The sequence below is a fragment of the Mixophyes fleayi genome, chromosome 1 (assembly GCF_038048845.1).
Source record: "Mixophyes fleayi isolate aMixFle1 chromosome 1, aMixFle1.hap1, whole genome shotgun sequence".
Lineage (NCBI taxonomy): Eukaryota > Metazoa > Chordata > Amphibia > Anura > Limnodynastidae > Mixophyes > Mixophyes fleayi.
The window spans coordinates 144,933,503-144,961,257 of NC_134402.1; the positions used below are offsets into that span (position 1 = coordinate 144,933,503).

Genomic DNA, 27,755 nt, shown 5'->3' on the forward strand with positions numbered 1-27,755 from the left:
TGAAAGCAAAATAAAGGAGAGCATGATAAAATAGAAACTGCATAATAATACATAATTACTTTACAAAGTTCTATAAAGCAATAGGCGTAACATATAAAACTCTAAATTCACATAGGGCATGATCAAGTATTTGTGCAAACTTGTGTTTTTTGGCACACCTAGTAATGCTCTTTGTTTTTCTGGGATACTGAGGACATTTGTATTTTTGCTGCTAAGCCATGTCTCTTTAAGGGGTGTATTCAACAGTCCACTATATAATTTGTGCACAGTTAACTCTCAAAGCAGAAAAGTTTTGACAGGCAGAAAAAAAAACCTAATCATCTTTTATTCTCTTTCATTTACAGGTCATTCTGCTGCTGAACAGAAATGTCAACTGCTGGAAAGGTAAGATCCATATTAGTTTGCTTTAACATACATAAAATGATACGCACAGATCACTAAATGAGTTAGATAAGCATTACAAAATGTTGCACTCACTGCAAAAGCTATTTAAAGTTTGTAATCTAAATGAACAATAAGAATAATAATATGTTTGTGTTCAATATTTTTTTTTTACATTGCATGTGTATCATGTATTTAGACCTTTCAAATATGCATCCACATCCCAGGAACAATATTTAGTTGATACAAATCCCACCCACAAACAGTCAGACATAGAGGCAATGGTTACTGAAAGCTTCATTCCTTGCATTTGTTAAGCTTTTCAGCAAAGTTCCATTTGGAGTTTTGACCTTATATGGTTTATGAAAAGTCCAGTAAAATTAAATAAAAATGAAATATATAATTATAAATGTACAATTTATTTAGAAAGTAGCACACATATTATGTTATTATGTCATTCTGACAATCTAGATATCAAAAAACCAGAATGCACACTTTGAAATGTGTAAAATTAAATTTGAATGAAACAAATATACAAGTAGTTTAAAGTATATCATAATTGGTTTAATCTGTGGAAATATTGTAGTCACAGTCTAAAACTGTTCACATATATTGGTAATAAACGTAAAAACCTGCAGGTTATAAAATACAGCCAACATACTAAAAAAAGATACATACTATGAAATCAATACATGCAATAAATTAAAATTATTTAATAATGAATAAAGGGAAACTGTGGTTAAATGAGTACATGAAATTAACTTTCATTTAAATCACTACAGGTGTGTATTTTATATATACTGCTGCAATAGCCACAAGGTATATTTAACTTATTCACTGAACACGTCGCATGCAGAATGTTTGCTTAGTTTTACGATTATCCAGATGTGGGTGTAACATTTAACGGATGTAACTGATTCAAATTGATTTAGTAATTATATTATTTATTGTTTAATGCAGGAATCTTTTTTGACACTTTCTGTAATCTCTGTGGATTTTACAATAATGTAATGAATGATGAAACACATTTTTTAACATCCCTGTGAACATGAAAAAACTTTATTATGTTATATTTTGATCAAAATGAGGGTGCCCTTGACGCTGGGATGTAGGCTTAAATATTTTGATCAAAATATGAACTAACATCTCATGTTTTCATTTGCTAGATGCACCCAAATATGCAGTGTTAATGACAAGTGCTGACAACAACTGTCTTTTTGTTTTGTATACATATTTATATTGCCATGAGCTAGTACCATACATCACATGGTATAAACCGAGCGCAGGCTTATTTCTTCTCTGTTATATTATATAACCATTTGATTACAAATAAGGTCCTGAGTAATCTAGACTGACTTGTGTATGATAAAATTATCATACACAATTAAAAATTATCATGCACAATGACCACTAGCAGAACACAGGGTTGAGATACACTGGACAGAAATGATGTAATTACAATTAAAGCTAATTAACTTGTTTTTTTTTTCACATTATCACTTAGTAGAGATAATAATTTATTTCAGGACTAGTTACACTGTTGGCTGCTCTATTTATTCCATTTACTGTCTATTGTGGCTGTGCACATGATAAAAGGACCTGGTATTAACCTAAAGTAGAGAGTTATACTTATAAATTGCTTGTTAAGTATAGCATCAGCTTCCTGTTGATAACATAATAGCCTATAGTGATTTCATTCAAGTACACTGGGTACAGAGTAATGCGCCCCAGCAACGTGAACACTTCAGTGCTGGTTGCTTTATCATAATTTTAGAATTAGTGACCAGCCATGATGGTTCATGCCTCCACTGCAGACATGGGGACCAACAGCACCTGTGGCTTTACTTGTACTTTATGACTCATGGACAGTGTTTCAGATCCTGTCCATGAGCCCCTGCATAAACTGTCACTATTGGTATGAAACAAAATGATATATTAACAATAATTTTGCAATAACTTTTGCAATTGGTTTATTTCAGAAATGATCAGAGCTAAATATTTTAACAGAGTACCAGGTGATTTGCATATTTCACTTTCTACAACGCTGTTATACAACACTTAGTTAATGTATGATATATGCATCTTGCAGTATATATTAGAGTAGGACCCTCCCTCTAGATGAGCTCTCGTTCCTATACTTGATATGTGTACAGGGGTGTATCGGGAACCTAAAGTGGCCCTGGAAAAAATTCTGAAATTGTCCTCATGTAGGCGGGACCAAGTGAAATGTAGGCGGGGCCAACGCAAAGGTAGATGTGGTTAGATCATCCTTGAATCACATTATTTCCTCATGGTGGTAGTTTTGCCCTGTTCCCAAGAGGTTCCACCATTTCAATGTCCTCTGTACCTCTTCTTGGTGCAGGGGTGGCTTTCAGAAACGAAAAACACATGTTTTTAAATGTAATTGTGTTTACTTGCAAACATTAGCATCACACAAATAATTAGAGATGGTCACTGACCCCCGTGTTTTGGTTTTGGATTCGGTTTTGGATCTGGATTACCGTCGTGTTTTGGTTTTGGTTTTGGTTTTGCAAAACCGCCATTGCGTGTTTTGGTTTTGGTTTTGGTATTGTTTGGTTTTGTTTTGCTATTTTTTGGGAAAATCCATGTTTTTGGGCCTAAATTAACCAAATTTAGTGCTCCAACTGTTTTAGAGACAAGTAATCTAATTGTTGAGGTAATAAATCATCCAAAAAAACAGTTTAATTCTTCGTTGGTAGGCCTATTCTACACACAAAACAGATTGTCTTCCTCTCCATCTATGCATATTGGCAATGCAGCCATCGTCTTTGAATGTATATTACACCCTACACTTATAGTTAAATATGTAAAGAAATGGAAAAAGCCAGTTTGGTTTCTGTCTCTCAAGGCCCCCCTCCACTTGTATAAAATACCAAAAAATTCAGCCATTATAGACTGTACAATATTAATTGACATGGAGAAAGCCAGTTTGGTTTCTGTCTCTCTAGGCCCCCCTCCACTTGTATAAAATACTAAAAAATTCAGCCATTATAGACTGTACAATATTAATTGACATGGAGAAAGACAGTTTGGGGTCACTCTGTCTCTCTAGGCCCCCCTCCACTTGTATAAAATACCAAAAAATTCAGCCATTATAGACTGTACAATATTAATTGACATGGAAAAAGCCAGTTTGGTTTCTGTCTCTCTAGGCCCCCCTCCACTTGTATAAAATACCCAAAAATTCAGCCATTATAGACTGTACAATATTATGAAAAATGGACAAAGCCAGTTTAGGGTCACTCTGTCTATGACACCCTACCCTTAAGGATAAATTGCCCTAACAGCAGCCTTTCAAGATGGTATGTGATATGGAAATGCCACAAGTCCCTTTCCTCTTTGGGGGTAGATTGCACCCTACACTTACATAGAAAGTTTTAAAAAGATGTTATCGGCATCATCTTAAGCTTAATCCTCACCCTCATCAGTGTGTACGTCATCATCACAGACTATCAATTCATCGCCGCTTGAATCCGCCATTAGAGAACAGTCAGTGCTTGGATGTCTTGGATGGTGAAGGCCTTCCTCGTGGAAGATGTAGTTCATTTTTATAAACATCATTTTCTCCACATTTTTGGGAAGTAACCTTCTACGGCGATCACTGACTAAGTTCCCTGCTGTGCTGAACACTCGTTCAGAGTACACACTGGAGGGTGGGCAGCTTAGGTATTGCAAAGCAAGTTTGTACATGGGTTTCCAAATGGCCTGCTTTTCTTCCCAGTAAGGAAAGGGACTGTCTGACATTTCCATATCAACTACCTCTTGAAAGTAATCCTCCACCATCCTTTGCATGTTTATACTCATATTGGATGGAGTTATGGGCAAAGTGACACATTTTTTTGAAAAATCCTTCAAACCAGCCCAGATGTTAAATTGTTCTCGTCTGCCCCCTGTGTCTTCCCTGCTTCTTTTTTGGAGATTTAATTTTTTACGAGCAACAGCTTGAGAAAGTGAAGGAGGACACGTCGTCAAGCCGAGGCCCAGTTCAGCGGCCAACTTGCTGAGCAATAGCTCCTTGCAAAAGTTCACATCTCGCTCATTTACAAGTAAAGACTCAATGTAGGTTTTAAACCTTGGATCAAGCACAGTGGCCAAAACGTACTGATCCGAGTTCAAGATCTTAATAACTCGAGGATCATTGTGAAGCGAATTAAGTACTTGATCGACAAGGCCAACATACTTTGCTGAATTGCTTGCTTTCAGCTCCTCCTTCATTTTCTCAAGCTGCTTTTCCAATAGTCTAATTAAAGGAATGACTTGGCTCAAACTAGCAGAGTCTGCACTGACCTCACATGTCACAACTTCAAATGGTTTTAGCACCTTGCACAGCACTGAAAGGATTCCCCACTGTGCAAGAGTGAAATACATCCCCCCTCCTTTCCCAATGTCATGACTTGTGCAATATGCTTGGATGGCTTTGCGCTGTTCCTCCATCCTCTGAAGCATGTACAGGGTGGAATTCCACCGAGTTACCACCTCTTGCTTAAGTTGGTGGCAGGGCAAGTTAAACTGCTCTTGGAGCTGCTGTAATCTCCTACATGCTGTGGCTGAATGCCTGAAATGGCCTGAAATTTTACGGGCCACCGAAAGCATCTCCTGCACCTCACGGTTATTTCGTAGGAAGCTCTGCACCACCAAGTTGATGGTGTGAGCAAAACAGGGAATATGTTGGAAATCACCCAGCTGTAATGCTCGCACTATATTGTTGGCGTTATCTGAAATGACATACCCTGGGGAGAGTCCGAGTGGTATAAGCCATGCATCAATCACATCTCTCAGTTTGCGTAACAAATTGTCAGCCGTATGCCTGTTAGTGAAGCCGGTGATACAAAGAGTGGCCTGCCTGTGACAAATGTTACGTAGTGGTGTACATGCTGCTGCTGTTCCTGCTGGTGAAGGTGAATGACCAACCCAGTGGGCTGTCACAGTCATATAGTCTTTGGTTTGGCCACTTCCACTTGTCCACATATCTGTGGTTAAGTGAACAGTGGGCAGAATGGCATTTTTCAGCGCAATCATTACATTTTTACACACTTTTTGGTATAGTTGTGGAATAGCTTTACGGGAGAAATGGTGTCGCGATAGAATTCTGTAACGCGGACACAAAACCTCAATTAACTGTGAAAAACCAGCTGCGTTTATTGTGGAGATTGGACGCAGATCTAACACTAACATTGCAGCCATGGCGTCTGTGATTCGCTTGGCGACTGGGTGACTGTTGTCATATTTGCTTCCCCTCGCAAATGATTGTTTCACAGTTAATTGCTGAAATGTAGGACTGCTCATTTTATTAACCTGCCTCTGGGATGAAGATTCACCCCCAGCAGCAGCAACAGCAGCAGCAGGACTAACGCTTTCTTCAGAGGAATCAATAATAGTGCCGGAGTCATCCAGCCTTAAGTGGGATGCCGGGCTAACTCCGAGCGCTACTGAGGATATTGATGAGGATGGTGTGGTGGGTGTATTTTGTAGCCGTCGGTATGTCGGTGAGCGGAGGGTCTTAGCTGATGAGGGAGTGCTTGTATTCTTTTGGGAAGAACTTTCAGCTTTTCCCAACACTTTGCCATGAACTCTCGTTAAATGGCGTAACATAGACGAGGTTCCAAGATGGTTAAGGTCCCTCCCTCGACTGACTGTGGCTTCACATACACTACAAATGGCTATACAATTGTTGTCTGGATTTGGGTAGAAATAATTCCACACATAAGAAGTGGATTTTTTTGTTTTATGCCCAGGCATGACAATGGCCTTTTTCTTGTCACGTGCCAGAACTGCTGCCACTGGTGCAGGACTTACACAAACAACCTCATCCTCATCAACATCCTCATTAGCGCCCTCGTCGCCTACACAAATCTCCCCCTCATCCTCTTCTAATTCCAAAGTGGCATCCTCAATTTGGGTATCACCGGCTACACTCGGGCTATTAAGGCACACATCAGCAGAATGCTCACGATTAGACATCCCACTGTTGGATGGACTCTCCACAGGGATTGTTGTCATTTGTGAATCAGAGCAAATATTCTCCTGTAATGCCTCACTGTTATCTTGCAGCTTGGCTTTGACGCGTAACAGTAGTTGTGCACCAATTGTAGGCTGGGTAACTTTTTGGGATCTGCCACTAATAGCCAAAGGTGAAGGCCTCATTCTCTCTTTGCCACTGCGTGTGTAGAATGGCATGCTTGCAATTTTTTTTTTATCGTCACTTAACTTTTGCTCAGTTACACTTCTTTTTCGCTTCAATACAGTAAATTTTTTTTTGGTTTTTGTTTTTTGCACTAATTTGAAAACACTCTGTTGTTTGACATCGCCTTGGCCAGATGACGTACTGGGAACACTAACATCAGGACTGGTGACAGAACCTGGTTGCTCATTCAGATCATATGTGGACTGCTTTGAATCCATTCTGAGCGCAAACCACTGGGGAGTGCTAAAAATTATTTAGTAGATTCTGCTGACAGTTATGACTTTTGACAGCCAGAAATATTAATGCACAATTAGGGAGGACACCCCAAAAGCACTGAGGAGTGCTAAAAATTATTTAGTAGATACTGCTGACAGATATGACTTTTGACAGCCAGAAATATTAATGCACAATTAGGGAGGACACCCCAAAAGCACTGAGGAGTGCTATAAATTATTTAGTAGATACTGCTGACAGATATGACTTTTGACAGCCAGAAATATTAATGCACAATTTGGGAGGACACCCCAAAAGCACTGAGGAGTGCTAAAAATTATTTAGTAGATACTGCTGACAGATATGACTTTTGACAGCCAGAAATATTTATGCACAATTATGGGGGACACCCCAAAAGCGCTGGGGAGTGCCAAATATGAAGAAAAAATAATAAACCTCTATCCTGCTCTCTGCACTAGCGATTTTGGTTAGAGCAATTGCAAGAACAATATTGTATTCTCTGTCCCTGCTCTAATTAGCCTATGACTACACCCTGCTCTCTCCCTCTGTCAAATGGCGATGGATTGCTGTGGAGGCGTGTATTTATAAAGTTGAAGTATCGCGAGAACCGAGCCCCGAGATCCGACGACGTTACAATGACGTTCGGCCTCGATTTGGATTCGGAATGGGCAGGAGAGTACCGAGCTGCTCAGCTCGGTACTCGGATACCCAAAGTTCGGGTGGGTTCGGTTCTCGGAGAACCGGACCCGCCCATCTCTACAAATAATGCTGTTTTTGTTTGAATTAAAATACTCCCATGAATGTGCCATACAAAATGTATCGGAATTGTTAAGCGCTACGGAATTTGCTGGCGCTATATAAATAAATGTTGATGATGATGATGTTGATGATGGCAAGCAAGACAAAGCAGTGAGGATTCTAGGGGCCACCATATAATACAGAAAACATTCTAAGGACCCGTATACAATACAGAGAATATTCTAGTTACCACCATATATTACAGAGTGTCCACGAGACTTCCTACAATACAGAGCATCCTAGTGACTGCCACACAATACAGAGTATCCTAGTCACTGCCACACAATACGGAGAGCATCATTGTGATCACAATACAATACAGAGAGCATACTTGTGCCCACAGTACAATACATCAGGCATTCTGGTTAACAGCTTCACAACACAGAGAGCATGCTACAAACTACCATGTAATCCACCTATGTTTTAATGCTTTTCCATATCATTGCCCCAGCACCAACTGAATATGCTACCTTATATCATGCCCCCTCATATTGAATCTCTCCATATGGTGCTCCTCTATTAATTCTATCCCACATAATGCCCCCCACACTGACCCTCATATTATATGTGCTGACATGCTCCCCATCAACATTAATTCTCCCTTTAATTTTACCTCTGTGCTGCTTGTACTGCTTGCAATGCGACGGATCGCCAGGGAGGAAGATCCTGCAGGTCTGATCTTGTTGTTACTCCCACAAGATCTCTGCATTATGATGGGGCAATGTGGTTTACTAAAATTAGCCTGGACGGTCCCAATATCATGATCTGCCCAAAACAGTCCCGATAAGGTCTACTGCCAATCTGCCACTGTATGTGTATCCTGACCTTATTTGATAATTTCCGCATATATGTTCATTAATGGCCTGTATGTAAAATATGGTGATCCACTACTTCACATACAGATCTCAGCTCCATAAATCCACGCACAATGATGGGTAAAGGGAATAAAGAGAAATAAAGAAAAAGACAATAGTGCAATATTGTTTGTTAAAATCACCCGTGTATTAGTCACCCATAAAGTGTGTTTACACCAGAAAGTTTTCTTTCACAGATATATAACAAGATAACAGTGAAACTCTACAAATAAGAACGTCTTCAAGTGAAGAAAAAGCTCCAGCTGATAACTTATGTCCTACCAAATCACCCATGGCATACAGACAGGGCCGGATTAACCATAGGGCTAACTGGGCACAAGCCCAGGGGCCTATGGCATCCAGGGGGCCCTTGAAAGTGCTCAGCAGCAGTATCGATCGGGCGGGGGCGCCCCCGGCGTGATCAGTGCTGCCGAGCACTTTCATCACGGTCCTTCTCTGGCGCGCTGTAGTCTCCTTACTGAGAAGATCTCGTGAGTCTCACTCTCACGAGATCTCCTCAGTAAAGAGCGTAGAGCGCTCCAGAGAAGGAGGTAAATCCCAGGGGGGGGGGGGGGGCGCGGGGCGCAGGCAGCTCGGATCACGGGGGGGGGGGGCGCGGGCAGCTCAGATCCCAGGGGGGTTGCCCTCACGGGGGAATATAGGCCCACTTAGCCCAGGGGCCTCCATTCCCTTAATCCGGCCCTGCATACAGATTGATTACCCAAGTATCAATAATCATATACCACAGCGCATATCTCCTGTTTCAAAGGATTTTCTTCAAATCCAGCTTTTTGTAGTGTACTTCATATCACTATTTGTAAACTAGCAAATACATAGCTACATAATGTAAACCTTAAAAACATGTATCAAAAACAATAATGCATCAAGGCATGAGGAAACAAGCACTTAGTTGATAGACGATACTACTGATATTTTGTCACCACAAAATTTTCAACATTAGATTAGAATAGGAGGATAGGGCATCATAGAGTATATATCTATACATAAACTTTTAGCAAAATGGGCACGCACCCTATGAAACTTCAGGTTCGGTCGCACCTCTATGGGTAGCAAGGAAAAAAATCAACTTAGATTGCTGTAAAAATCTTGCGCCCCCGATGCTCTGAGGAACATGGCGGCTAATTGAATTCCCCTTTAAAAAAATATTCCATGTGCAGCAGCAAAGTTTTGAAACCTATCTGGGGGTAAATGTATCAATCTGTGGGTTCTTCAACACCCACGTGTTCAGCCTCTTCCGCGATAAAATTTCAAGCGGCGCTGCATTGTAAAGGGAAGTTAACCATTTACAATGCAGCGCCGCTTGAAATTTAATCGCGGAAGAGGCTGAACATGCGGGTGTTGAAGAACCCGCAGATTGATACATTTACCCCCTGATGTCTTTTTCAAGCTCCAAAAACAGAGACCAGATAGGTCTCTAAACGTTGCTACTACACATGAAATCATTGTTTTGCATGTCTTGAATGCCGTCTTAATTCAGCAGCTGCCTGAGTGTAGTTTCTTTAGAAACAAGTCAGTATGCTGTAGCCCTCCAAAAATATGTGTTGTACGTTTGATAGATGATGTTGTTTCTGTAAAGACAACAAATACGTCACTTTATTCAGTGTAATTTACTTTGTGATAGTGAAGAAAAACACAAATGTGTGTGTTTTTTTTTTTTTACAGAAAAACACAGATCATCTTAAACACATATCAACTGTAGAGAATATGTTAATCATTTTGTGATTGGGTCACAAAATCATCAACTTGGAGTCAATAACGTTACACATATCAGAAATTTGTTATGTTGCAATAAGCACTCTGCTCTTCTATAGCCAAACTGATTGCAAATATTCACTTTCATAATATTTTCCGGTCATACATCGTTTTTGTGATATCTCTTATTCATTTTAAGTTCTAAATATGTCATTCATCACAGAAATGTTTACAAAGCCTGCAGAGGACTGTGAGAACAGTCAACACACAGTACAGACGTTTTTAATATCAAATAGCTGCATTAAATGGAAAGCATTTACCACACATGCAAAAACAAGAAGCCTTTTGTACAGTATGCAGCCTTGTGCCAGTTCCACTATTACAGCAGGCATGAAAACAAGAACTTAGAGAAGGGTGGAACAGCTAAGCCTTTACTTTGTTATGAATATCTCAGGCAGGCACACTGCCAGTATTTGAGGTCATTGAAGGATACAGCTAGTACAGAGGAGATATGCTACATTCAGATCTATATTTTCAACAACTAAAGAACCTCTCTCATTGCAGCAATTCTGACGTCAATCTTATCAGGCCAAAAATGTGTGAATTTCAAAGTGACATAGCTGCCAACTGTCCCTAATTTCCTGGACGAGCCTCAAGTTTTAAAGATTTGTACTTTAAAATTTCTATCCCTGATATCATCCTGTTTCGTTTTTTTTATCTGATCAGCGCATTGATACTCATGATGTTTTTGCTACTAAATGCATTTTCCACTATTAAATACACTTTTTATTAATTAACATCTATCAATAATTAGTTAGATGCTCTGGCAGGATATACATCAAATGTATCATTTCTTATAATTATGCTTTACTGGCTTATTGTGACTTAGGTTTGTAAAGATTATATCTCTGTAAAAATATTATGACCAACCGTACCATTTTAAGGCCACTTCTCCTTTTATTATATTTTTTTTACAAATATTTATATATTATTACATACTTTGTTTTAGGTCATCAAGTGCAGGGCTGCAGTTGCCTATGAGTTCAAAAAGCCATTTGTTATTGAGGAAATTGATGTTGCCCCACCCAAAGCTAATGAAATACGGATCAAGGTAACCTATTTGTTCTTTCATTATTGTATTCATTTACTAACTGAAACAAAGGAAAACACTTTATTCATGGGCAATAATTAATTATCCTTGGATTATTAATTTATAAAGTAATTTAGTAGGGAAATAACATTGAGAGTCACCTGTCATTTTCCGGTATGTCTTGAATCTATCACATACAGTCGTAACGGAATTACAAACAAAAGACATTAGGCATTACAATTACAAACATGTGTATAGAGCCGAATGACAGAAGGTTTGAAAGATCTCAGAAAGGTGTCAGTCCGCATGTATATTTATTTTAGCTTAGAACGCTCCAAAAATTATACCTATATTTGTCTCAACACTTCTATATTAGTTTGAAGCTGTTGTGTTTGTGACAATCTAATTGCTAAATTCACCAAGCCTATAAATATATAACAAAAAATAACAAAAGTCACATGCATTTAATGTTAAGGATGATCAGAATCACCATTCAAAACAAACCTAGTTAAACTTACATTATACAGTACTTTTTAAAGCACGTTGTAATGTGAACAGAACATAATTTGTTTTATCATGTCATTTTTTATTTTTTTTATGGCAATGTTTCTATTACCAGATTTATGCAAGTGGAATTTGTCACACTGATGACCATGCCTTGGGAGGTGGAATGGCTGGCATACAATTTCCCATTATTTTGGGACATGAAGGTGCTGGAATTATTGAGAGTGTTGGAGAAGGAGTGAGAAAATTTCATCCAGGTAACTTTAAGTAATACTTTAATGTAAAAATTGTAGTTCACTACTTAACAGGTGTAAAGATAAGGTGATTTGATGACTAACTTTAGTCTTCTAACACAAACCTTACCTAAAAAGAATTCCCTAGGTATGAGGGTGTAGATTTTATTGTGTGTAGTTAAAAATGCAATCTCTTGACTTACAAAAAAATTATTATCAATTGGGGAGTATGATTTTTTTTTTTTTTTTTACCAAAATGAGTGGTGATAACCTCTAAGTATAGTCCCTGAATAGAGACATTGGTAAAGTATGGCATTCAATTGTTTATTTGTCAATGATGCTCACAGTCCCATTATACTAATTGCAATGTCTGTTACTACTATTTAGTCTTTTTTTCTCTTTTGTAGGAGACCATGTCATCCCATTGTGCAGTCCAATGTGTTTGAAGTGTCCAAGTTGTCTGCATGAAGACAGCAACTTCTGTGAAAAAAATGAGTATGTTTTATTTTATTTTTTTTACATTGTTGATACCGTTACTCAATTCCTCCACTGTTAATCTGTGGTTCTTCAGATATTTTTGAGATACATGTTTTATGTTTTACAGTTTGTGTTACTGTACTTCAGAACTAGCAGTGAATCACACTCTGATCATTTTAATCTTCTGATATGTTTTATTTGAAAACTTGAATCACTGAACTACAATTATGATGACCTTGCTTTGTTTCCTCCGATTTTAAAGGGGATTCCCATATTTATATGTTTAGTAAAGTTTGCAGAACAACATGTATAGGTTGTTAAATGTAAATACTTTGCTTTATTTTTTTCACCAATGTCTTTATATCATCAGATCGACAGATTTTTTTTTTTTTTTTTTGGTTATGACACAGTTCTGCATCCAGAGAGCAGCTTTGTATCCAGTTCATGAACCATAAAATAAACAACTTTGCCACACAAACTTGGCTTAAGAGCACAAAAGGAAATCAGAAAGATAATGCTACTAATCTACTAATTGTTTCAAGAGACCCCCTACAAGTCAATAAAATTAAAGTGATTTGAACATGTAAAATGACTTTAATTAAATTTGCTATGTCTTACCATTGGAAACAAGATCACTTAATAAGGAATAAAATATCAATCCTCCATGCCACTACCCAGACACCAGTATCGATTTAATTGTAAATTACAAGTTGAGAAACTCACTCCTTGCTAGTACAAATAAAACTTCATTTCATATACTGTAGAAAAATAATAATAGTAACAGGTAGAATATATGTAACTAGAGATGAGCAAAGTTATAGTTTAATATTTTGCAAATCGAATTTAAAAATGGAACAGGAATTGACGTGAAAGTGCAAAGTTCTGTGATACAGTTAAATTCTAAATTTCATTGAATTTATATTTAAAAATACAATGGGGTGTCAATTCTTTTTGTTTTGTGGTGCAGTTGAGGTTTAATAAAGTCGATGTCTATGTGGAAGAAAAATGATAGGAGGAATTCTATGTGGGACATCTAAGGCCACATTTTCTGCAGCCAAAAGTGGAGTTGAGTATTCTGCAAAACAGTTTGGAAAATTTCAGTGTGACACACACCCTTCATCCAGCATCCCACAATACCCAAAATACATAATGAAAGGCTTGTTCTCACTATATTTATGTCATTTAACAAAACAGGCAAGACCGACTATCCATCCCAACACTACAGGTACAAATATGTTATTGGGATGCATATAGTGTTAGCAAAATGTAGCAGACCTGGAAGAAACACACATGATCTAAGACATTACATCTCTTATGTCTAATCAAGGGACATTTTACCGTGTACATTTCTTTTGGTTTACTGATTTTATTTCAGATCTGCTATATTTTGCAATAGAATAAGCCTCATAATGACTTATTTGTTATTGCTATTGCTATTCATTATGTGTTCTAGGCCGTGAAGGATTATTACGAAAAGGGTGTGCTTCACCTGAAACATTGCTTATGTGCACATTGCTAGTGGTTTTATGTTTTTTTATTTACATAGTATTATTTTTGTTCATACTCAGTCCCAGTGTATTTGGTTCATTTCACGCACATTGAAATATGAATTTTGATTTGTATTTGCTCAGAAGAAAACACATATAACTTTAGAATGCACCACTAAGTAAAATCTGTTTTTTTTTCAATGCTAAATGCACCAAAAGCATCTTAGTGCATTTAGTATTGCACCAAATGCACCAAAACGTTGTGTTTTTTTTCCACCTTTGATGTCTGTCTTGTCTCTTCCCTGTGCTTTCTCTGTGCTTGTCAAATGGAAGCTGCAAAATCAGTGGGACTGCGGAAACTGCAGAAAGGTGTTCATCATATAGAGGAGTCTATTAAAGAGTGATTTCTTGTTAGAATACATTGCTCCGCGAGAACTCTCTTAAAAATGATGATGTATATGACAAACAGCCTGTTGGTCCAGCTTGTTTTGCAGTTGTTTCACTCCCACTCATTATGGCTAGCACCCTGGGTCCAAATAGGACACAAGGCCAGTAGGGCTAGCTGACCTGACCCCAAGCAAAATATGCAATTTCATCTGTATTATCCCTGTCGGCACACCACTAAATGTAACATTACTCATAGCTGATTTTCATAGGATTTTACAGATCAGTAATGTCATTACCCTAGATAGTGAAACTTTGAGTGGCTAAATAACCAGTTAATGTTACATCTCTCCTTTACACATAACCACAGCTGCTGACTCTAGGGCTCCCTGTGTGACTCTTACAAATACGTAGTGAAAAGACTCTTTCACTGCTAGACCAAAATATACCAGTGAACTTAAAAATATTTGCTGAGGAAACCCCTTAAATCCACTACCCTTGTGATTTACAGTATTCCCTCCTCAGTAGATTGTAATTTACGTTTTTTGACACTTTAAATCTTACAAACCGAAGATAAAAGTGTTATCCCATCCAAAGCTAAAAGCATATTAACCGTGTTTGTCTTACAGTGTTGGAAAAAATGTTGGACTCATGCTTGACAAAACCAGTCGATTTTCTATCAAAGGCAAACTGATCCACAACTTCATGTCTTCAAGCACATTTACTGAATTTACTGTTGTGGATGCATTTGCATGTGTTAAGATTGATAAAGCCGCTCCTATGGATCAAGTGTGCCTGATCGGCTGTGGATTTTCCACTGGTTATGGAACAGTCCTCAACACGGCAAAAGTAAGCATGGTGACATATATGATTACTCTAATGTGGGTGTATTCTGTTTTTCTGAATTCCTACTGTGGACAGGAAAATGGTAAGTTGTGGGATTTATTAATTAATATAAAAATTGGTAGTAGTGATTTGCAGAGGTGATATTGGGCACCGTTTTACAAAACTGCCCCTGAAATTAATGCTTCAGGATCAGGTCAAGTAGGTAAAAGATGTTAAAATGATCTGTTACCTTTTTTTATACTAGACACAATGAAAAGTGACAATACAATACTTCTCATTTAACAACAATCTCAGGCTAATTATTTTGCATAGCTTATTGCTATTTTGCTCACATTTATGTGATTGAATGCTGTACATCAGAATACAATAAAATCCTCATAACATTCTCTTTTAGAATTTAGAAAAGAATGAACCATTTAAAATTCCGCTCAAGTTCGGATATTTAGTTACCATAGTTATGAAAGTTGATATATGATATTTTCTCTCCATTGATTGAGTGGATATTGTATATCACAATCAAATATAATCCTCCAATACACTTAATATCGAACAACGAACAATTTTGTTGGTCTTTTTATTCTCTCCTCTTATTTCAGGTAAAGCCAAACAGCTCATGTGTGGTGTTTGGTTTGGGTGGAATTGGCATGTCAGCTGTAATAGGCTGCAAAGTTTCTGGTGCTTCAAAGATTATTGGAGTAGACATCAATCCATCCAAGTTTTGCAAAGCTAAAGAGCTGGGATGTACAGAATGTGTGAATCCAAATGATTGTACCAAACCCATCCATGAAGTTATTGTGGAAATGACAAATGGAGGAGCTGACTATGGATTTGAATGCGTCGGTAAAGTTGATGTAATGGTAAGAAAAACATATTAATATACACGCAGAGATCTAGTGTTATCAGTTAGCAAAACATTTTACAGATAATGCTACATTTCACAGAATGATGTATTAACATTTTAGCTTCAAAACCAACTTTTTTGCTTATTTGCCATTGTCACAATTTTTACCAAAATTTGGCCATTAAACGGCACAAGTTTTTCACACTATGGATTATAGTGCTTTTTATTTGGCTTCAGGAGAGCACGCAAAATGACTACTCCAGTATATATTAATTTACGCAACATTAAACCATTTATTGAGAGGATGTATTTTCTGTCAACTGAATTATATTTAGTACACATAGTGAGTCCTCCAAACACATACAACCCCCCCCCCCCAACCCCCCTGACCAAACACAAACTTTAACACCACTGGAAATGGCAGGCAATGTTAAATTTTGCTTCACAAACGTAAATTTTATTTTTGTACTGCTCCCCAAAACTAAATGCACCAAAGTGCCTAATATGTATTTTGCAAATACCCCCCTCACACCACCCAACTTCTCCCATTGGCTGGTGTTAACATTGCTCCTCTACAAATGCCATTATTTTGCTCCAGAAAACCTATGTGTATTTGGTGGAATTCCATCACTTGCACAAATTGGGATGCATATCTAGTCCAAATTAGATTTTGAGTATTTTGCTCCTCAACCCTTAGCGCTTTGTAAATGAAGTAGAGATGGTCACTGACCTCCGTGTTTTGGTTTTGGATTCGGTTTTGGATCTGGATTACCTTTGTGTTTTGGTTTTGTTTTTGGTTTTGCAAAACCGCCCTTGCGTGTTTTGGTTTTGGTTTTGTTTGGTTTTGTTTTACAATTTTTTTGGTCTAAAATAACTTAATTTAGTGCTCCACCAGTTTCTTAGATAAGTGAGGTAATTCTAGAAGCTAATAAATTATGAAACAAACAGTTTAATCCCTGGTAGGCCGTCCTTAATTCGAACACTTGTCTGCAAATTATACAGACAAACCTGGTTGTCTACCTCCTCCATCTTTGATTATTGGCAATGTAGCCATCGTCTTTGGGTGTATATTACACCCTACACTTGTAGTTGAATATTAAAAAAAGCAGCCTGCACAGACTGTGGAACTAGAAAGTAAAATTAAATGGACCACGTGGTTTGGTGGCTATCTATACCCCCCCACCCACCCGCCCTCCACTTGTAGTTGAATATAAAAAAAGCAGCCTGCATAGACTGTAGAACTAGACATTCGAATATACAAAGAAATGGACAAAGGCAGATTGGTATCTGTCTGCATCAGATCCCCTCTCCACTAGAAGTAAAATAGAAAACTATTCAGCCATTATATAATCTAGAATATAAGTAGAAATTGAGAAAGGCAATTTGGTATCTGTCTGCATCATAATCATCAACATTCTCATTAGCGCCCTCGTCACCTCCACAAATCTCCCCCTCATCCTCTTCTATTTCCAAAGTGGCATCCTCAATTTGTGTATCAGCGGCTACACTCGGGCTGTTCAGGTACACATCAGCAGAACTGCTGAAAGGGCCCTTCTTTATGGGTACACTAACAGAATGCTCACGATTAGACATCCCACTGTTGGATGGACTCTCCACAGGGATTGGTGTCATTTGTGAATCAGAGCAAACATTATCCTCTAATGCCTTACTGTTATCTTGCAGCTTGGCTTTGACGCGTAACAGTAGTTGTGCACCACTTGTAGGCTCGGTAACATTTTTGGATCTACCACTAATAGCCAAAGGTGAAGGCCTCATTCTCTCTTTGCCACTGTGTGAATAGATTGGCATGTTGGCAATTTTTTTTTTATCGGCACTTAACTTTTGCTCAGTAACACTTCTTTTTCGCTTTAACACAGTAAATTTTTTTGGGGTTTTGGTATTTTGGACTGATTTCGAAACACTGTGTAGTTTGACTTCGCCTTGCCCAGATGACGTACTGGGAACACTAACATCAGGACTGGTGACAGAACCTGGTTGCTCATTCTGATCATATGTGAACTGCTTTGAATCCATTCTGAGCGCAAAGCACTTGTAGTGGTAAAAATTATTTGGTAAGATACTGCTGACAAATAGTAATTTTGACAGCCAGAAATATTTATGCACAATTATGGGGGACACCCCAAAAGCACTGAGGAGTGCTAAAAATTATTTGGTAGATACTGCTGAAAGATATGACTTGTGACAGCCAGAAATATTTATGCACAATTATGAGGGACACCCTAAAAGCATTGGGGAGTGCTAAAAATTATTTGGTAAGATACTGCTGACAGATAGTAATTTGGACAGCCAGAAATATTTATGCACAATTATGGGGGACACCCCAAAAGCACTGAGGAGTGCTAAAAATTATTTGGTAAGATACTGCTGACATATATGACTTTTGACAGCCAGAAATATTTATGCACAATTATGGGGGACACCCCAAAAGCACTGGGGAGTTCCAAATATTAAAAAAAAATATTAAACCTCTATCCTCCTCTCTTCTCTAGCGATTTTTGTTAGAGCAATTGCAAGAAGAATATTGTATTCTCTGTCCCTGCTCTAATCAGCCTGTGACTACACCCTGCTCTCTCCCTCTGTCAAATGGCGATGGATTGCTGTGGAGGCGTGTATTTATAATCTTGAAGTATCGCGAGAACCGAGCCGCGAGATCCGACGACGTCACAATGATGTTCTGCCTCGATTTGGATTCGGAGCGGGTGGGAGAGTACCGAGCTATTTAGCTCAGTACTTGGATAGGCAAAGTTTGGGTGGGTTCGGTTCTCGGGGAACCGGTCCCGCCCATCTCTAAAATGAAGTCTAATTGTCAAAGATGCTCCGCATGCACCTCCTGCAATATGCCTACATTTGTATCTAATCATCATCATCACCATTTATTTATATAATGCAACCGTGTTTACAAGAAAGAACCTGCACTTGCAAGCCAAGAATGTGACATATACTGGAGTACTGGCATCTCCTGTTGGGAGGAGATACTGAGTGCACGCCAGGTGCATGAAGAGTCTTGTCATGAAAACTAAGGAAAAATGAGATTTTGCTTTATGGGAAAACGTTATTTAAATTACAAGAGTGGAGAATGTGCATAGGCGAGAAATTGCCTGGCTAACAAGGGGCCACGCAAAAAAATTATCCTTCCTTCAGAATTAATTTTTTATATGCTCAGGAGGTGCCTGTAACCAGGAGATGCATTTTACTTTCAATGGGAGGCCTGTTGCATCTTCCAGGTGCACTTTCTGGGTAAGCTGATTTCAAAGCAGATTTCAGCCAATGTAATGAGAACTTTTAAATAGACACAAAAGTCACACATGTAATAAAGACAATAATCCCTCCCATGACTAATTTAAGTAAACAAAGCTAAGCCTAAAACTATATTGAAATCAGTGGTCGAAGTGGGGGTATATACGGTTGTATGCTGTGCCGTCACTTGTTCTACTGCCTTCATTCCAAAACTATCAAATTCTATTCACTTACATTCCCATTACATTTTTCTTAATGTTTACTTCGGCCACTGATTGAAATGTTACAAATACTTACTGTGAGTCATGTAATAGAACACAGTGAATGTCATTTGCAAATTTGCAAATAAAAAATTGCAGATACACAGCACATGTTTTGAGATCCATTTGAGATGCATTTTCCTGCATAGTTTATATGTTGGTGTAATGCAAGGACTTCATATTTGGACTCTCTTTTTTATCATAAAATTGTACTCACTTGATCCCCACTCACATATTAAGTAACTCAGGAGAAACTGGGCCTCACAATTTGACATATTGGGCCTGATTCATTAAGGAAAGTAAAGCAAAAAAAAAATGAGTAACTTTGCACCTGGGCAAAACCATGTTGCATTGGAAGGGGAGCGAAACTCAAAATGTGGGGACATATCTATAGTTGGGTAGGGCATGTCCTAGATCAACTTTAAATTTCAGTGAAAAAATAAAGCTGTCAAGTATTTGTGTGGTACAGGAAAAGACAGCCAGTATTTAACTTATGTGTAAAATAATAAACTAGTATGCACCCCTTGCATTGTAACATGGTTTTGTCCATGAGAAAACGTACTAATTTTTTTGCCTTACTTTCCTTAACAAATCAGGTTCATTGAGTTTTATGCACATTAGACTGTGAAGGGTCCCTATGCAGGCAGTATTACAATACTCAGTCAGTATGTTTTACCCCGGCTAGCTGGTGGGTACGGGCAACCCATACCAGAGGATCCCCCCTGAATACACGGGTGTTTAACACAGTCACCTGTGGACAGACTTTAGTGCAGTGATGTGGTGCAGTGCAATGAAATATTGGGTGCCAGGCCATCTAAGTTGAAAACATGAAAACACTTTATTGAACTTCTCTTCTCCTCCAGCACCAAAGAGCATAACGGTTGCAGGTAAAGATTACATGACCACTTTAACTCCTCCAGCACAAAAGAGCATAATGGTTGCAGGTAAAAATTATAAGACCACTTTAACTCCCCCAGCACACACTTTGCAGCAGTAAAGTATTTCTGACAGTTCACACACCCGATATTGTAGGAAAAGTCATTACACAGTATCAGCAGGTCCAATCATATACACAGACAGACGTTAGGCATGGTCCAGAGGTTCTCGCACTACACTCGTGCGCACCATCCCCTACGTCGGGGACCTTCCTTCTCAACTTGCCACACTGCCTTCATGCAGTGACCCCCCCCCTTCAAGGATGGGGGCTCTTTCCAAGGGGGCTCCTACTGGTACTGTACAGAGTGATTCCCCATTTCCAGGGACCTCCCCTCATCTCTCTGCTGAAGCTGCATTAACTATTTGGGGGAACACTTTCAGAATATTTTATAGCTGCTGCACATCCCAGTTGTCAGGGATCTCTGCATCACTTTCTTTTAGACATATGCTGTCTTGCTGACTCACAGTACTCCCCTGGTTGCAGGGTCTAACCATACTGTTACACATGGCACTTTTTACCTCCTGCTTAGGACACTTGAATAAGTCTAACAGGGCATCTGACCATGAACTCTCTCCCCGGGTGCTAACACTCCTCGGGACTCTAACTAGGGGCCCTTTTTTCCCCCTGCTGTCGTACAGACGTGCTTCCGTGGCAGCTGCCACTGACTCACCCATATCCAGGGTCTCTGGCTGCCATCCATCCAGGTCTTTCTCTCTCAGACACACTTTTTCAGCAGCTTCTCCTCCAAAGACTATACCTTTCTGCTGGCCTTTGTAACAGGGGGACTCTCCCCCTCTTGCACACTGTCATACATGTGTTTCATCACTCCAGGCACTCTCTCTCTGCATTGGTGCCACTTCTGGGGTACCCCTAATGGTGGAGATCCCCCTCCGCATGACTGTTCCCCACTTTAGGGCTCCCTTGCTGCCCTTCATCAATAAGAACTTTTATTCCCCTCAGAGGGATCTGTTAGTGCCACCTCGCGGCACTTACCGCACCCCCCTACTTTATTGCCCCTCCAGGCACTACTTTCTGAGGTAAACAAGACAAAAATAGAAAGAAGACAGTGCTAAAAAATATGTTCTGATAAAAATCCAAATAGAAGAAAATCTTTTTAAGTTCAGTCTCAATGTTAAGTAGTCAATGATCCTCCACATAAATTTTCATTGAAGATGTGAATGCTTCATTTGGTAATTCAGTGAATAATTCAATGTCTTTCAACCGATCACTTTTGGATATTTAAATCCTCATTATATACATCAGCATATCATGTGAAAAAAGAAAAAACAAATCAGGGAGCAATATTCCTCAGTTATATATTATTTCCAATGTGTATATAACAAGTACTATGGAGTTATTCTTCACTAGAAAACGTAAGAGAAAACCAGAGATATATAAAATAAGCATATAGCTTTATAGACACCTTGACAAAGTTTTTTAATTGAAATGCGTTGGTGGGCGAGAGCAGGCTTCGGGACTAGCATTTACTTACCTCACACAAACACAGGAACACAGAAGCCGGCATCCTGCAGCGTCCATCCAGCGGGTATCAGAGTGTTTCATGATATGCTGTTTTTTCATCTCGTTGCGGTAAGGATTCACCTGTATCCGAGGTCGGGTTTTTGAAGAGCTTATGTTTTTATTCGATATCCAGTACTGGTAATAAAGCTATATGTTGATTTTATATATCTCTGGTTTTCTCTTACGTGTTTTGGTGAAGAATAACTCCATAGTACTATGGTAATTTCCTTGTTAATTACACATTTGAAATAATATATCACTCAGGAATATTGCACCTTGATTTGCTTTTCATTTGTTCACATGATATACTGATGTATATAATGAGGATTTAAATATCCAAAATTGATCGGTTGGAAGACACTGAATTATTCACTGAATTACCAAATGAAGCATTCACATCTTCAATGAAAATTTATGTGGAGGATCATTGACTACTTAACAGTCAGACGGAACTTAGAAAGATTTTCTTCTATTTGGATTTTTATCAGAACATATTGTATAGCGCCGTCTTCTTTCTAATTTTGTGTTGCTTATTTATGATTAAGATTTTTATGGGTGAGGTCTGCAGATAAGAACGGCTGCTTTACAGGTTGTGCGCCTATTTATGTTTCAGTTTTTTATGTTTTAATATTGACTACTTTCTGAGGGCACTTTCCCCCTACAGGGGTCTTATATTTATTTGGAAGCTTGCGCCCACTACCTCCCTCCCGGGTCCCGGTTGCCAGATGACTCACTGAATGGTGGGAAGCCAGAGTCTTTATAGACCCTGGCTCCCACCTGACCACGTCCGTCTCCCGACGTGCAGCGTCCGTGGCCACGCCCCCAACCAATAACTCGGCATTCACATACTCGGAGGGCGGAGCCTAATGGTCGCCGATGCTACAAGCCTATGTGCCAATAAATGTGCTAGGCTCAGCAAAAAGTGCCAATGAAATATTACCATGGTCTCTGAGATTGTATAAATATCTAGCTCTGCAGACTCAGGTTTAATCAGGATATGCTCAAAAGATGTGCAGTCTTCACACTTTGAAGCTCACTATACCATATTGCCTGACCAAATGACAATTGTAATTTTTAATTTTATAGTTAAAAACAGTCTATACATTAGTTATGCAATCTCTCACATTGCTCTTGTCATATCTGGCCCATCCATCATAATGTGTAAAAATCTGATCTGATATATATATATACACACACACACATACATACGTAGTCGGAGTGGGGTGTACACTGCCGTCATTGTAAAACTATCAAATTCTACAGAACAAATGTTATATTAATAGTACACCTTACTGATAGAAAACTGTATAGTAATTTTATTAACAGGAATGCAGCACGGTCACTTAGTGGTTAGCATTTCTGCCTCACAGCACTAGGGTCATGAGATTGATTACTGACCATGGCCTTAGCTGTGTGGAGTTTGTATGTTCTCCCCGTGTTTGTGTGGGTTTTGTCTGGGTACTTCGGTTTCTTCCCAAACTCCAACAACATACTAGAAAAATTGGTTAATTGGCTGCTATCAAATTGACCCTAGTCTCTCTGCTCTCTTTGTCCGTGTGTGTGTTAGGGAATTTAGACTGTAACCCCCAATGGGGCAGGGACTGATGTGAGTGAGTTCTCTGTACAGCGCTGCGGAATTAGTGGCGCTATATAAATAGCTGATGATGATGAAGGTGTTGATGCTGATGGTGATCTCTCCTTTATGTAACTGAACTGATATTTTTATCAAGTTCTTAGAAAACCTTACAAAAAATGCAAAAAATATCAGGAGTGTAGCCCCCTCCGATGCACAATAATGTTCTGTGCATCAGTTTGCAGTCTCTTCTTTGGCTTCTCACACAACCAGTTCACAGTGTCATACACTACAAATAAACTTGAACTTTTTTCCCTTAGGCATCCATGATCCAGTCAACTCATTATGCCTATGGGTCCGCTAATATTATTGGAGTTCCCAATTCAACGGACAGACTTTGCATTGATGTGATGTGGTTGCTAACTGGACGCTCACTGAATGGAGCCTTTTTGGGAGGTATAAATAAACAAATTAATGATCACATTCTTTCCTTGAAGCTCATCATTTATTTCACAGATCTTGGAAGGATGCATGAACAAATCTGTCCATCTCCATACTTCAGAGGTGCCTCACACATACCTCAATTAACTGTTTTATTCAGGTCTGGCCACCATCACAGTGTGAGTGATATATAATTTAAACTGACAGGAGATTTTTGTTTCAACCCAAAGTATACACACTCTAACAAATACTATCCTGTTTATGTTTGCTACAACAAATCCATAATTATAATAATATACTCATGATCTCTCAGGAAGTTACTGCCAAAAGGAAGCTATATAAGTTTGATTCAGTTCAAATGTTATTACGAACATATAAAACCTAATGATGCTTTGAACACTACTGAATATTTAGTTTGTACATTGAATTTTATATGAAAACTATAATATATCTTTATGTTTTGTAGATTTTAAGGCACCTCTAGACTTCCCTTGCTTAGTACAGGACAACATGGTTGGGAAATTTGACCTTGGAGCGCTGGTGGCACACAAGCTGCCATTTGAAAAGATCAACGAGGGTTTTGACCTCATGAGAGAAGGAAAAACGTAAGCAGTTTTCTAAAGATTACATTTTATAAAGGGATATTGATCTGAAGATGTAGCTTAGAATTACAAACTCTATTACTGGGCACTGTGTTATCACACCAGTTATGGGAGTACCTGTTTATACAACTATATATATATATATATATATATATATATATATATATATATATATCCTTATTTTTGTCATTCTTTGACATCACTAGTCACAAAGGTAGCAACGTGTTTCACTATGCTGTCCATTTTTAGGACGGACCTCGTCCATAAAAGAGAGTGAAAAAGTTACATATCTAACTTTGGGTCTGATTAATATTCAGATGTAAGTCCCTTTGCGTGCCGTATCTTGCACAGCTCTACGCATGCTCAGAAAGGACCTTACACCAATGAACGCAGTAACATGCAATTCATGTCTAAACGCAAATGACACTTATGACTGCCTACGACTTGAGAGTCTGAACGGGAGAGAAGGGGGGGAGGAATGTAAGCCATGTACAGTAACAGTGTGTTGATGTAGATGGGATGATTCAAGTCCTGTGTTTCTCCTAAGTACACCTGGTTTCAGCCGTATCACATGTATATCAGATGTAGATGTTGAATGATAGTGATGACTGACATAGCATAGTTTTAGTATTAAAAAGTACACAACGGAGTGCCACTAGCCAGCACAGAACAAGTATATGCAAGTAAGATTGATTATATAAATACATTGTATGTACAGTACGCATTAAAAGCATCTTGTGTTTAATGTAAAAAAAAAAATAATTCTTAAAAAATCAATATTTTTATTAATGATTATACTGTTAAGAGTTGTTCATTTATTTTATAATTTAATTTTCTTATGTGTTCTGATGTGACTTTTTAGCGAACAGATGCTTGTGCATAAACTGCAATCTGTTCTGTCTGTTTACATACAGCAAGAAACGTTTAGGCAGAGCATAGTTGTACACAGATGCAAACTGAAACGCATCTTAAGATAACTTTGGATTTGAAAACAGTTGGAATTATGCACAAGTTCCATAGTCTTTTTCAAATTGCAACTTGCATTCAAACATGAATTTAAAATGATAGTCAAGACCACCACACAGAAAATTTTGGCTTAGCTAAATGGCAACGAAAAACATAAAATATCAAAACACTATACAAAAAGCAAATCAAACTGGGAATTTCCCTGAACTTTAATGTTCTAACAAGGCCCTTTAATGTTTTAATGAAAGCAGTAACTTGCTGCACAGTCATCAACAGCTATCCAAGTCACAATGTAATATGTTTATCAGTTTATATTGAACTAACTTATGAATTAATATTAAAACAAATGCTTTCTTTATTTATATTTACAGTATTCGTTCAGTTCTGATAATCGCACAACAAAAACATTAATCACCTGTCATGGAGATTCACAACAATGGCTTTCTTCCTTCATTTTAATTTTACACATACCCAAATATATTTTTATGTTGCATTTATTAAATTTTGCTTCATAGTTTCTGTTCTAGTGTTTGGTGATTTTTCTATACTGAATAGTCTGAAATAATAATTTTAAGATTTGAAATGTGCTTTCAATGACCTGTAATAAAATATATGATTTTGCTTTAAAAAATGTTTGTTGTTGTTGAATTACATACATCTAACACTTTGGCAGCGCAGGTAAAACAATAGACAGCAATGTTAGGCTGGCGGGTCTTGTCATAAACTGGTAGTAGAGGTCTTCGCCTATAGCAGCCACCTTTCCCATAGAGCTTGATGCGCACACAGGCACTCGGATGCTTCCACGTCGTAACTCTAATGTAGTGTAAGTTTATGAGCAACACTACAGTGGATGGAAAGTTGAGGAAATAAAGACTATAGCAGGTTGTCAAAAGGCAGGCCAAGGTCAGGAGGTCTGTAGCAGATAGGGTGGTCGGAGACAGGCAATAAAGTCAAGGCTGACAGCAAACAGGAAAATCCAAGAAACAGGTCCAGAGGTCAGGGCAATCAGAAAACAGGCAAGGTCCAATTAACAAGCAAGAGGTCACAACGATAGGTCAATCCAGAGTATATGCAGAATACACAAGGTACAAAAGCACAGCAGGTCAGCAATTCCTCAACGAGACATTGTAACTGGCAGCGAAGCTACGCCCTACCTGCCTTAATTACAGCAAGCAGCCAATCAGAGCCATGCCCACCAATACACCCCAGGGGCTGCCTAATTAATAAATACAAGTAATTAGCCTACAGGCTATTGTTTACCTAATGCACACGCACCAGGCTGCCCAGCATTGCCGGGACGCGGAGCTGATTAGAAAGCGTCCCGACCGTTGCCATGGTGACGGCCGGGACTGAAGAGAGGGGAAGTGACGTCCTGGCTATTGCTATGACAGCTGAGACACAGCTGGAGGAAATGATCCGCGGATCGCAGCTACTCATTACAAACAAGGTTTTAGATACAACTAAAATGCAATGTAGAGAAAGTATATATATTTTTACATAATTTAGTGTAACACCCTGGCACTGAGAGGCTTCTTGCAGATATGAGGGAAAACTGCTCAAATTGTTTTGTCTATTTTTACCTAATACACCTTACTTATTATTATTATTACTATTATTATCATTTATTTATATTGTGCCACAAGGTTTCCACAGCGCCGTACACAATACAAACAATAGACTATACAGGGAAAACAGTACAGAACATTAAATGAGTAATACCATGACTTCAGATGCTCCAGGCAGCCAATTATAGTGAAGTTGGAGTAGAAGAGTAGGTAGAGAGACAGGAGGGAAGAGGGCCCTGCTTATAAAAGCTTACATCCTAAAGGGAGGGCATACTGATTGCTGGCACAAAGGGAGTCAGAAGAGGGAAACAAGCGCAAGAGGAACGAGTTGATGAGAGCAAGCATGGAGGCTGGTAGGCTTTGAGGAAGAGTTGAGTTTTGAGTGCCCGTTTGAAGGAGCACAAGTTAGGGGACAAACGGATGGAGTGTGGGAGGTCATTTAAGTGCAGGGGAGCAGCTCGGCAGCAGTCTTGAATTCTGTAGTGGGATGAGGTGATCAGAGTGAAAGAAAGGCTACAGTCATTGGCCGATTGCAGGGACCGGGTGGGAGTGTGAATGGAGAGGAGATTGGAGATATAAGGGGCA

At 38.7% G+C, this 27,755-nt stretch overlaps 1 protein-coding gene across 1 annotated transcript; it reads left to right on the forward strand.

Annotated features, from left to right (window-relative positions):
* Positions 1–271: 271 nt before the first annotated feature.
* On the forward strand, positions 272–26,236 carry LOC142143491 (alcohol dehydrogenase 1-like). Its single transcript, XM_075201368.1, has 9 exons — positions 272–384; positions 11,195–11,296; positions 11,895–12,036; positions 12,420–12,507; positions 14,990–15,209; positions 15,803–16,063; positions 23,917–24,052; positions 24,504–24,642; positions 25,977–26,236. Exons 1-9 carry the CDS (start codon positions 367–369, stop codon positions 26,014–26,016), a joined length of 1,146 nt encoding a protein of 381 aa, XP_075057469.1. The 5' UTR covers positions 272–366; the 3' UTR covers positions 26,017–26,236.
* The last annotated feature ends 1,519 nt before the right edge of the window (positions 26,237–27,755 follow it).

Bases quoted from the DNA above. Each gene is read 5' to 3' on its own strand.
- LOC142143491 (XM_075201368.1), top strand. The intron at 16,064-23,916 runs GTAAGAAAAACA...TTTTTCCCTTAG, and splicing joins TCGGTAAAGTTGATGTAATG to GCATCCATGATCCAGTCAAC. The intron at 24,643-25,976 runs GTAAGCAGTTTT...TTATATTTACAG, and splicing joins CTCATGAGAGAAGGAAAAAC to TATTCGTTCAGTTCTGATAA.